Source organism: Ptychodera flava, chromosome 20 (genome assembly GCF_041260155.1).
Source record: "Ptychodera flava strain L36383 chromosome 20, AS_Pfla_20210202, whole genome shotgun sequence".
NCBI classification, from domain to species: Eukaryota; Metazoa; Hemichordata; class Enteropneusta; family Ptychoderidae; genus Ptychodera; species Ptychodera flava.
Window position 1 is genome coordinate 23,924,942 of NC_091947.1, and position 12,432 is coordinate 23,937,373.

Here is a 12,432-nt window from a genome sequence, read left to right on the forward strand (position 1 = left end):
TCTTACGTTTCACCATTTTACTACATCAGTTTTGATGAATCTTGTCATTCCTTATTTGCAACGTAGGACCTCTAACAGAAGGAAATAAGGATGAAGGGCAGAATCAAACTTCCTTTCACTCCGTAAGGGTTGATCTTACCCCATAGTATGCTGGTAATGTTGTACAGTTCAAAATAGGATGATTACTCTGACATGAACTAAAGTGCAATGCATCCATAATGAAATCATTACAAAATTTATGAACTGATACCATGTGATGCCATGTTTTTTCTCTATAATGCCAAAAATTGTTCATTTTGTTTTGCTTGATAGACTACTCAACGTGCAATACACATTCCAGCTAGCACATCAGAGCAATCCTACCAGTCTGCCCGTGAATAAAAATAATTTATTTCCAAAATTCTGTTATGGCTTGCTTTGATGTGCCAGCACAGCACCCGGCCACAATTTAGCATGTTATGGAACCTATTCGCAGTGATACAAGTTGATGATCACAGCCCATTAAGACCTGAACGACAGTGTTCCCTAGCAAATAATGACCAGTAGATAAAGGCAAGTCTTTTCATTCCAAGGCAATACCGTTCAAAACACCACTACAGACCAATCTTGTGACACAATGAATACCACATAGAATTTTCATAGCTGGCAGTATCCCCACAACCCTATCCAGTGACTCTACCAGCCATGTAATGCGGCATGAGCCTTTAGAATATTTCTGTATAGAATGGATCACTTGTGTGGCATACCTGGGGCAAGATATCCCCATATAGTACTTGAACGAGACAGAATAGTGACAAATGTATATTTAAATCTGTTTTATTCAAACATTATTTTTTAGACTATATAATTCAAAAGATTAAAAAATCTAGCTAAGGTAGAATTTGGTATCATCAATATGATCAAGATAATACTGATGCCCATGGCAGTGATAGAAAAAGGGAAATGCACTGTATTTCCCAAAAGAAGAATGTTCTCTAAAAAATATATTTTTAAAGATCTAGTATAATCTATATCAAAATATTTTCAGCGGGGCAACACAGTCGTAGAAAGTATTTCATCTTCAAAAGCACACAAAGTCACCAATACTTTGGTAACCTGCTGCTGGCAGTGATACAAAAAAAAGAGACAGTACTTATGTGAAAAAATGAAGTCTGACAAAAAAAAATATTTGAGTAACAGAAGTATTTGAATCTACAATATAGTATCAGATGTGTACTATTTTGTACTTTTTTGTACAATTCAACTGAAAAACAACTGACATTGATTTTCGAAGCATAATATCCATAGAGAGATGATTTTTGTTTCCGAAATACAAGAACAAGATTTTGACAGTAAAACTATGAGATACATGGCAAATTCAACCACAATCTTTCAAAGATTGACTCAAAACGGGAGTTATATGCAGGTTCCTATGGCAGTGTTATCAACTTTGGGAACAAAGTACAAATATTTTCTACTATAAAAATCACTACAATGTAAGTAATCTTAAGTAATCTCACTAAAATGTAAAAAATGTTACAAAATACTGCAGAAAACTTAGACTTGAATTGAATTTTCCAAAATACACCAAGTCAACACAAAATGGCAGTGATGTGCTGGTTGTGGCAGTGTTAGAAAAACAGAAATATTTCCTTTATTGCACTTATTTAAACAACAAAAATCCACGTCTGTCAAAAACTCTATGTTCTTGGTCTCAAACATTCACAAAGGTGATTTGAAAACAGTACTTGGAAAGTGACAGAATGTGGCAGCTGAACATTGCTTCCCTTTCATGACATAAATCAGAGTTGATGATATAGAGTTGACAACACAGATAAGTGGCAGGTTATCTTCTTTGTACCCTGTGAGTTAAACGTGTTTTCTGACATTGTATCAACTGAATCACCCAGTCTACTGCTGAATAATTTTCAGTTTTACAGGTGCAAAATCAAGCTTCTACTCTATCCCAAAGAGCCATGGGAAATTAAAACATTGCATGACAAACAAAACTTATTGCATCGACAGGGGAGAGTGTTCACCTCTTTTCAATCATCATTTGCAAATTCACACTACATGATGTCAAATGTAAAGGGGGAGGGACTTGATGTCAAGTGCTAAAGGGGAAGGCTTTGATGTAAAATGCTGGGTCTGATGTCAAAATGAAGATGAGATGGAGTTTGATGTCAAACACAAAAGGGGTGGGGGTTGATGTCAAACACAAAAGGGTGGGGGGTTTGATGTCAAATGCAAAATGTTTTGTTTGTCAGGTGCACTTTTACCCATAGTTCCTTCTATCTTTTGATGATATATCTATTCATCCAAAGGAAGGTGTTTCCAATCTATGGGTTTCTTGCCTTCTTTCTTCAGTAATTCATTAGCTTTGTAGAAGTGGTTGCATCCAAAGTAACCTCTGTGGGCTGATAAGGGCGATGGGTGAACGGCTTTCAGGATGTGGTGTTTTTTCTGGAAATGACAAAGTCAATAACCACAGGTTTATTTTGTTTGCAAGAAGTCACACAGACAGTCTTGTGTGGTGGAGTGACCACATTTCCAAATGGCTGCACACAGCTGCAGAAACCACTTTGATATCATTTGCTAACTGTAATTAGACAGGAAGGTGTATTAATAGCCAAAAAACACTGATACCGAGTGAAGACAGGGCTGAACAAACTATTTAATTTCAATTACTGCATCAATAGATTTGTTTTAAAAATGTCTTCTTTCAACTATGTCATACGTCTTCTGAATGCATCAGTTTATCATGCTTATTTAATGTAACACATACTTCCTTGAGTTTTGGAAGAAATAAATATCATCTCAAAGCACATTGACTATTTATAAATCTCTTGAATTAAGAACATGAAATATGAAACATGAAATAATCAGAACATGTTTATGACAATAATAATCGCAGTATAGTACTTAAAATGATTACGTTGACTGAAGTTGAGTCACTCGAAGTGCATTTGATATCAGTGAGACAAAATACCTTATCGATGATGGCGCCTTTCTTCTGAGCGTAGGATCCCCAGAGAAGGAACACAACTCCATGTAGGTTTTTACTCAGCCATGTAATCACGGCATCAGTGAAAGTCTCCCAGCCCTTGTCCTTGTGTGAATTGGCATTGCTGGCTTTGACAGTCAGAACGGCGTTGAGTAACAACACACCTGAGAAAGACAGGGCACATGGTAACTTGTGTTTTGCTGTGTGCTTCATAAAACATTGTAACTGGGATTTTGCAGTGTTGTTCATAAACACAATGAAACATGAATTGTGGCAGATAACATGGTAAATTTTACTAGGCACAAAAACATATGGGTACAACAGCAAATGGTGCCAGGGTTCCTTTATCACTCAAATTGATATATTTTATTGTTTGATAAAACAACAAGATTGACTGAAATGTTTACCAATAATTTGCAAAATCATTATTGCAATATTTGCTTTGACAAGATAATGTGTTTTTTTAACAATGATCAAGTTTATTGAATGTGTCCTTTGTGCTCATGATTTCTCAAAAATATAACTTCAAGTTCAAGGCAAGCACCAATAGCAAGTGTAATTTTGATATTCAGGAAACAAAATAGCATCCATATTCAAAGTGCTGGTGAGCATGGTACAGGTGACATACCAAATCAAATGGAAATTGTGGAAGATACAGTAGATTGATCTGCTACTCAATTGAAGATTGAGAAGTATATTCAGTCTGGCAATATTGTGAATACAGGGACTAAATATTCCATTCAATGCTTTACCATTGTGTAAAAAGAGTTTAAATTATTGAAGGATAAAGGCACAACATTCATAGCATATGTAGTGAAGAGGAACCATGCAGTATTTACTTTTTAGTACAGAGAAAACCCATAAAATATCCCCTGATGCTCAAATGTCACTTCAAAATATTCTTAGATCTGCTGCAGTGTAACTTGCAATCTACTAGCCCCAGAACTGGGTTATTGACACTTTTCAGGAATGACAAAAGAATCTGATAAAAATCTTCGATCTAATTTTAAAGTACCAGTGTTTGATAATCATTGAAAGACAAATACATAATTCTGTAATTACCTTGTTTTGCCCATCCATTTAAATATCCATGTCCTGGATGTTGAAAGTCCTCATATTCTTTGGATAATTCCTTGAACATGTTCTCTAAACTTTAACAGGAAAAAAAGAAAATTGATTTTGTATACCATTAGGTTTACTATTACAAGCCAAATGAAGAGTGGGATGGCGACCAACCTGACATACTGGCATACAAATAAAACTAATTGCTGACAAGCTAACACATTTGAATTTATTATATCAAAACCAGTTAATAAAGTATCTTGACATAACTTACATGTATGAGTGATCTGTTGTGTAAAAGAGAAGCTGACGTATGAACAACTAATTTTACGGGCAACCTTTAACTGCCAGGCATGCCATCACTTCCCCATCTGTTCAGTCAGTAAAAAGCTGCATTGATTCAAAACCTAAACTTGCTTTCACCTACTTTTGTTTTCCCCAGGTTTTTCTCACAGGGGCTGAATGACCCCCTCTGCTTGAACAGTTGGGAGGGGAAGGGATATAGTTTTTTTTTTAGGGGACCACAATAAATCATGCAAATTAAAGTTATGCAAATTAAGGTTTTTCAAGGTATTGGTGAATTAAGCTTATAGAGTAGATAAAATATTTAATTAAAAAGCCTCAAGTTCCTTGCTGTTTTCTGTCCAATAGATGTTTAATACAGATACTAACCTACACAAATCTGTGACTTTGCATTGATTACTTTTAAACAGTTTTGTAATCTGGAGAAGAACTCAACTTGACCTAACTTGACACTGTCTTTCAGCATTAAATAGCATATCTTTCTTCAGGCTGGAAGCTTAAGTTGTCTAGACAGAATCATAGTGGGTTTATCAACTATTGCGTGATCTTACATAAGAGGCAGTAATAATGGTCCATAATGCCACTATCAATACACTCTGTAAGTTATATCTCAAGATCTCATCATAGTGTCTTTGTGTATATTTTAAGGTAGTAGGCGCCTAAAAAGTGAAAGACTTTAAACTTTTGCTCAAACTTTCCTAACCCTTTGAGTGCTGTAATTTTTCCCATCAAAATTTTTAGTGCAACATTTATCATGTGGTCGAAGCGATGCTATGAGAATTCAAAAACTCCTGCCCAGTGTATGCAAATGGCTGCGTCATCAGTAATCCCCCTATTGTGCGCCCACAGTCCTGTAAGTTCCCGTTTAACCAGTCTATAGCACCTCAAAAACCAAATATGGAAATAAATATGTATATTTTGACTTTTTCCCACAAAAAAACAGCAATGTGAAATTTCATCATCATTTGCAAAATACACAAAGCCAACATGCCTAGAACCTGTACACTAAATTTGAAAGCTGTTTGACAAGCATTTTATGAAAAATATATTCTGACAAAAGGAAAAGAAAACTGCTGTAAAAATTTGCATGTGCAAATGTCATAATTTTCACAAGTCAAAATTAAATCACTCTTAGGTGCCTATCAATACAAATGCATGTACCTTTGAAAGCTCTTACTCAAGCAGTTCTGCAAAATATGTTTTGACAAAAATAACAAAATTGGTATGTTTACATATATAAATTCCTTTATCATTTGGTTATCTGTTCACCTGGTCATTCTAAGGAAACCTAAAATTTAAATCAGGACCTAACAGACAAGTCGTTCCTATAAAAGAGAAAACTTTTGACAAAAAGTCTAAAAAATTCTTAAAAATAGAAATTACAAATATGCAAATTTTATGCCAATTTGAACAAATACTTCTGCTTTGCATTGTACCTTATTGCAGGTTTAGTCTGTAAAAATAATATTTCAGTGTCTATGTTTTCAGGGGCCATCAAATCTTCAAGTCTTTGTTGTTGTATACGGGACATGTTATGATTCAACGGTTTTAACCATACTTGACGTGTATAGTGACATATATGTATGGACATGGCAAGATACTGGGCTTTAAATGAACAGTTGTCCCTGGTCCAAGAACAACCAAACCTGGCCTTAGGACTACCAATGTCTGGGAATGGTTGTCCCACTGGATTTTTTTTTTCATGCGTTTCAAGGATTGAAAATGCAAAGCACAGCTGAATTTTGGTGTGTTGGGTCAAAAGCTGGCTTCAGGCTTTTCCAAACAACGATCAGTAATTATGTCTAAACCTGTTAAAATTTGAACGATAATGACCAACTCATTGCCAGACGTCATTTATTATAATGCTAAAATCTTCTTTGGCAAGTTAGTATGGTACAAAAGAGGAGAATGGAGGATGTAGCATGTTTTTGTCTCATGCCTATTTATTTTTTACCATTAGATTTTAGCTTATATGAAAAGAAAATAGATTATTTTGTAGTACAGTTTTACACAACACCTCAACTTGAAAATGCTTTCATGCACTGTCACTGTTGTCTAGCCGACTTTATTTATAACTATATAATTATGTCAGAGTACGATATTCATTTGTTTGTAGATTTTGGAAATATTAGATTTTAAAATTAGCCATATAGCTAGGGTAAAAGTTGACCACCAGACGTTTTCCTTGGACTACTAATTTGGAAATGGTTGTCCACTTGGACTACCATGATAACATGTTAATTTCCAGCCCTTCGTTTATCCTTCCTTTGCTGAATTGAATTTTACTGAAAGTTCCTTCTTTGCTCGTGACATCTCTCACTACATGAGCAATTACATTTATAGATATTCGCTAAAAAGGAAGTGTGATTTTGATATTTCAAAAATAAACATCCGTATTGAGAATGAGAGGTTTCATCCTGATGGACACTTAAAAGATGACATGCTTACTAAGTTAACTGAATGGAACTTGTGCAAGATAGGTTTATTCATAAGTTTGTAGAAAAATTGAGCAAACTTTTGAACTTATTTCAGTCTTGTCATTGTGTATTGCAACACACTGGGATAAAACTTGGGGTAAAATTATCTTACCTTGGTGGTGGGTGTACTCCCTTCTGAACACTAAAACAAAGGCCTACAAGAAGAAATATAGAATGAATAAGTGAAGAGACCACTGATCAAATACAGTACTGCTTACAAACAGCTGACTCCTTGTCTTGACCTTATTTGTCAACATAAAAGACATAACAGTATTGCATAGTATTAATTCAGTGTCACCATCATAAAATCACTGCCATACTGTCAACAGTGTTGTGAGAAAGTTCTGTAAAACGGGGACTTCTCAATTCCAAACTTCCTGTCTGGTTTGGTGTTTGGGTTCCTTCTACATATTAACATGTACTTCATGAAAGTCTATGTCTGCTGTGGTTTGATCTTTGTTTTGAAACCTCTTTGCTACACATAAAAATCTGAAAAGGCATGGTGAAACAAGTTGAAAAGATTCTAATCAAATATATGATATCAATCTTTATTGATAGATACTTCAGAAGTGTTTGGTACATATATGTATGTATTGCTATCAGATTGGACCCATCTCTCTCACATGCATTGTAAAAGTTGATGTTCAAAAATTTGCAATGTACATCAATAGAAAAATAGGAACAATTAGCATCAGCCACATCCAAAGTAATTATTACAATCATTTTGTGAACTTAATACCACTCATTTATCACCATATTTTGGTATGACACTAAATATATGATGCCAAAACTGATCCTCTGTAGAATCAGAAAGCAATGGTTTGAAAGGGCTAAACCAATTGCCTGCTACACAGGTGTTCCCAAACTCCCGAGTAGCATGTGTTATTATGCCCAATACATATGTAGGGTACGCACGAGGGCACTACAAAAATCAAAGGACATCCTGAAAGACCTTGCACAATGACACCACTAATCTATACCTTTACATCTTGTCTGTTTAATTAGAATTGATGTTGTATAACTGTAATAAAAAAAAAGTGTTTGCATACCATGAGCTTGTCTTGGTCCGTGGTAAGGGTCCTGGCCGAGGATGACAACTTTTACCTGAAAACATGTACAAAATGAAGAAATCACGTCAGTGGAGAAAGCAGGACATGAATGCTTGCACTACACCCATTATCATTGATATATCAGCAACATAAACACCGTACTCTGCTCCAGCAAAGTTCAAACCTTACCTACTAAAACCGTTACAGTAATAGAGCTATTACCGTAACGGTTTCAGTAACAAGGTTTGACCTTTGTACAGGAAAAGTAGGATGCTGTGCCACGTGTTTTTATAACATATGAGGACAAGGTAAACAGTTCAGCCTTTTCAGTGTACATGCAGCTTAGATGTTTGCAATGAACTTGATATCTTGATGTCGGCATTTCAATTAACTTAAATCTAAAACGTGCAGCTTCCATCAAAGTAATCCACAGTATGGGCATGCGGGGTAAAGCAGTGACACAATTTGAAAGATGGATATACAAATTATACATGTAGTTGAAGTTTAGCCCACTTTTTAGACTCTGTCACCCCTGTGATTCTCTTTATAGCATACATCTGCTGCAGGTTGAGCGAAACAAGTTAATGTGAATCTCGCAGAATGATTTATAGATAATATCAGCAAGTATTTGATGATATACACAAAGTACCATACCACTATACTGATCAAAGTTACGTTAAATGTTGCCAGCAGATTTCAAAATGAAACTTAACAAAATTTACAGTACAAACGCTCTGTATACAGTTGTGCAATTCAATGAGAGTAACACACATTCAAACTTGGTAGCATATATCGCACAGAAACTCAATCGAAGCAATAAGCCACTTAACTCAGATTTAGATAGCCTCAGGGACAGTTCAGTCCACCGGCAGAATTACCCACCAAGGCAGAAAATTCAGTAATTTCTCAACTTGATCTACAGTATCTACATTTACAATGTACCAGTATTCACCCAGTGAAGAAGTCCGCAATCAAAAAAGATGAATAAATTACATCATCTGAGACTTGTTCACATTTCCTGTGGTACTGCTGACAATGAATATTTCACAAACCTCCACCCATCAACTTGTATCACACTGATGTGAGTGCTCTGTGCATCACAATAAAGTCTCCCCTCTTTCTATCTGTCAGAAGTTTTTATGTCATTTATATACTACAACTCAGTCTCAGCTGAAAGGTCAAGAGTTCACGTAATGATGGATATCCAGTTATCGAATGATTACTTTGTAAGTAGGAACATGCACCCGCTTGACGGCTTGACTATGATCAACATGTGTCAGTAAAACATGTCAAGAAAGTGTTTTAAATGGACATACATGCATAATCTTGCACAAATATTACACCTGCACCAACCATGCTTCAATAAGAATTTATGATTATTTACCTGTCTGCAATTCAAAGGCAGGTCTCAAAGAAAAGAAACATCACAAGAAGAGTAATGAGAACTTATCAATCATGATAAACAATGATAAGTTGGCGGAGTCTCCTCCTAAGTTTTGAACACCAAAAGCTATTTGGAAAGAAGGGCAACTAAAATTTTCACTTCAAAATAGAGTTTCCACTAGCCAAACTTGCATTTCACTGTGATATAACCTCATGGAAAAGTTTGATATTCATACGGTAGTCTTGCAAAAAATTGGTCTTGTCCAGTCTGATCATCATCAACTTATTCTCAAATGCAATATTCTAAATTTTTTTCTCACAGCCAATGGTCACTGAAAGTTAGCTGCCGTAAATTTCTTTCAGGTTTAATTGAAGACTTGGATAGTTGAGGCATCAAATCAAAGAGTTATACAGTTCATGTATGTTTGGGTCTTTAAAATGTTTGCACTGGTCAAACGTCATACACAATTGCTTGTCTTTATGGTAAGTATGAACAAAGTTGTCAGCTATAGTATTTGGCCAAAATGCTGGCAGTATTGTGAAATTTTGCAATAAAATTTTGGCTTATTTAGGGGCAGGCACCCTAACACAAACTCAATCTTTTATAGTCACACACTGAGATTTGGCAAGCAGAAAGTAACAGTACTGAGTATTGTATGGAAATTTTGAAATGTCATCTGAGAGGATCAACTCAGTGATAGGTCTTAATCCTTTCACCCCCCCCCCCCCTTTCCTGTATACAGGTCCAACTTTACCATAGAAAACAATGGATTTGGGACAAACCATGGTGGTGAAAGGGTTAAGGTATAGAATATGCACCTTGACAAGGAAACTGGAAATTTGTCAAGAATTTCCATGACAGGTCACTTTACAAATTTTTGCATCACATAGAAAAATTAACTAAAATTTACTTACACATGAATTACAGAACATACCCCCATTTTCTGGGAAGATTAAATATTTTCATCAGAAAACAAGGTTGCAAAGGTAATTTGTTCCTGTAAGAGGTAGTTCTGCTTAGAACTGTAAGATTTTTAAACTGATATCAGACACATTCTGTTATGAGTATGTTTCTGAATTCAACTATCCAAACATCAAGTATGTGCCTACATCTGTCTTGTTTGCATTTTCTAAATGCATTATGCATGATAAGCCATATCTGTAAGTGTAAGATTTGCCCATCTCACCCCTTCAACAAAAATGGTATGACCTACCTCTCTGATGTCACAGCATAAACTCCAGGAGTAAACTTGATGTCTTGGTGGATAGATTGTATGCGAATTCCTTTCACGCTCCACAAGTTCTTGTAACTAAAAAATATCACAGGATGTTAGGAAAGTTTTGACTAGAAGAATTACATTCAAGGCTTGCAATGCAAGTGTTTGGAACGCTACAAAATGCTGAGCAGTTTTAACCCTTTGAGTGCTAAAAGTCAACTTTTTTCTCCGATATAAAATGTAACTCACACAAGTTTTTTTCGGATTTTTCAAAAAATTTTGATCAAAAACTGTAGCCAATGAAAAGTGATGTCCATCTAGTCCAAAAAATTACAGAGAAATTCATAAAAATTAGTTAAATTTTGCACTAGAATTTCGGTGGGAAAAATTATAGCAAAGGGTTAATGACCAGTCGATCTGACAAGAAATGACCATGGCAGTCTTTACCCTTATATTATGAGTTGAGTTCCATGCAGCAGTCACCTCTCTACATCTGATTCAAATCAGAGTTTGCTTGTTTTCACTTTTAAGGAGGTCTTAATTATGACCCAAACACAAAACTGAAGCTATGTTTTGACATAGCTTCGAGACAAAAATACCACAAATTTCAACATTTATAAATAATTCGTAAATACTGCAACATCTGCCAGGAGAGATGACAAAAATATGATAGTAAAATGATCATTTTGTTCATAATATTATGTTATAGCTCACTAAGCTCTAAGACCTATAGCTGAAACGTGCAATTTCAGTGTCTGTTCTGTATGGAAAATAAAGTCCTTGTTCTATTCAAAAAATGATATCAAAATGCCTTGGATTCAACTTGTATAAAGTCTGTGTAAATGTGATGTTCAATGTTCTTGGTGACAACCGGATTTCAGTCCAGACTACAATCCATTTACTAGTACACAATACCTTGAATTTCAATACATTGTAGGGAAAATGAGACAAAGTATACACATTCCAAAAATCATCCTGCAACAATATAACAATAACATTTGTCAACCCATCAAATAATTAAACACTCTCATTAATATATTTAATTTGTCGTACTTACCTTTATGAAGTACGGTTTAGAGAACTCGGCTGCCAACGCTTTTTTCCAGGAAAGTCCCATGTGTTCAGGTGCATTTGCGATTTGCTTGGCTTGTAACTTTTGTATGGCTTCCTGTTTCTTCTTTTCAATCATCGCCTTCTGAGCGGGAGACAATGAAGTGTTATGGTCGTCTGGCTTTGCCTTCTTTGTGGGCGTGGTCGTCTTACATAATAAAAGATAAAAAGCAACATTTAAATACGGGGGGGAAATGAGGCAGTGTTGTTATTCTAATACAGCTGGAAATATAACTTTTGCTACACTTATTATTTGCTCAGTACATGTTTCTTGTTGAATGGAGCTTGTGAAGCTGAATTAAAAGGTTATTTATCTCAAAGCCTGTCTTCTGCCTGCAACATGTGATCCTGTAGCGGGTTTTACTATAAACGTTACTCTTAGGTAATGTATTGCTTGCAACAAGGATCCAGAATTACCGCGGAAAGCGTGCATAATGCGCAAAAATTGATTTAATTGAAAACGCAGCCCAATTTGCTATCTCTTCGATGGCCTGTGTCCTACACTGCCACTGCACAACTCGCTGACATGCACTGCAGTCAAGTCCCACCATTTCGGAAATCGTGCACTGCGCTCACTGTGCATGCTGTGTGTACGCGCGCTCGTACGTACCTTATCATGATCGTCCGCAGATTCAGCCTGACAATCCGACAGCGATCTTTTCTGTACCGCTTTAGGGGCGAAGAATGCCGAAATCTTGCTCTGCCCGATCATTGCAGTAACGGGGGTAGTCCGACCTGCCAGACGCAATAAATATCTCTTGACAAAAAGTCCGTAAACTGTGTTGATGCGTGCAGCTACAATAGTAGAGGACAACATGAGAACAGCAAATTTTTGGCGCCAAATAATA

The 12,432-nt window shown here is 35.8% G+C and overlaps 1 protein-coding gene across 2 annotated transcripts; it reads right to left on the reverse strand.

Moving 5' to 3' along the window:
- Nucleotides 1–800: 800 nt before the first annotated feature.
- Nucleotides 801–12,423, reverse strand: LOC139120363 (uracil-DNA glycosylase-like). 2 transcript variants are annotated; one of them, XM_070684709.1, is made up of 8 exons: nucleotides 12,195–12,423; nucleotides 11,532–11,669; nucleotides 10,472–10,567; nucleotides 7,875–7,929; nucleotides 6,938–6,980; nucleotides 4,046–4,134; nucleotides 2,969–3,147; nucleotides 801–2,442 (listed from the first exon to the last, which is right to left on the reverse strand). In XM_070684709.1, exons 1-8 carry the CDS (start codon nucleotides 12,399–12,401, stop codon nucleotides 2,290–2,292), a joined length of 960 nt encoding a protein of 319 aa, XP_070540810.1. In that variant the 5' UTR covers nucleotides 12,402–12,423; the 3' UTR covers nucleotides 801–2,289. The 2 variants fall into 2 exon arrangements, with proteins under 2 accessions (XP_070540810.1, XP_070540809.1); XM_070684708.1 differs by having other exon boundaries at nucleotides 11,532–11,732.
- Between the last annotated feature and the right edge of the window lie 9 nt (nucleotides 12,424–12,432).

Bases quoted from the DNA above. Each gene is read 5' to 3' on its own strand.
- LOC139120363 (XM_070684708.1), bottom strand. From the start codon at position 12,401: ATGTTGTCCTCTACTATTGTAGCTGCACGCATCAACACAGTTTACGGA. The intron at 11,733-12,194 runs GTACGTACGAGC...TTATTATGTAAG, and splicing joins CTGCGGACGATCATGATAAG to ACGACCACGCCCACAAAGAA. The intron at 10,568-11,531 runs GTAAGTACGACA...GATATTTTTTAG, and splicing joins CTAAACCGTACTTCATAAAG to TTACAAGAACTTGTGGAGCG.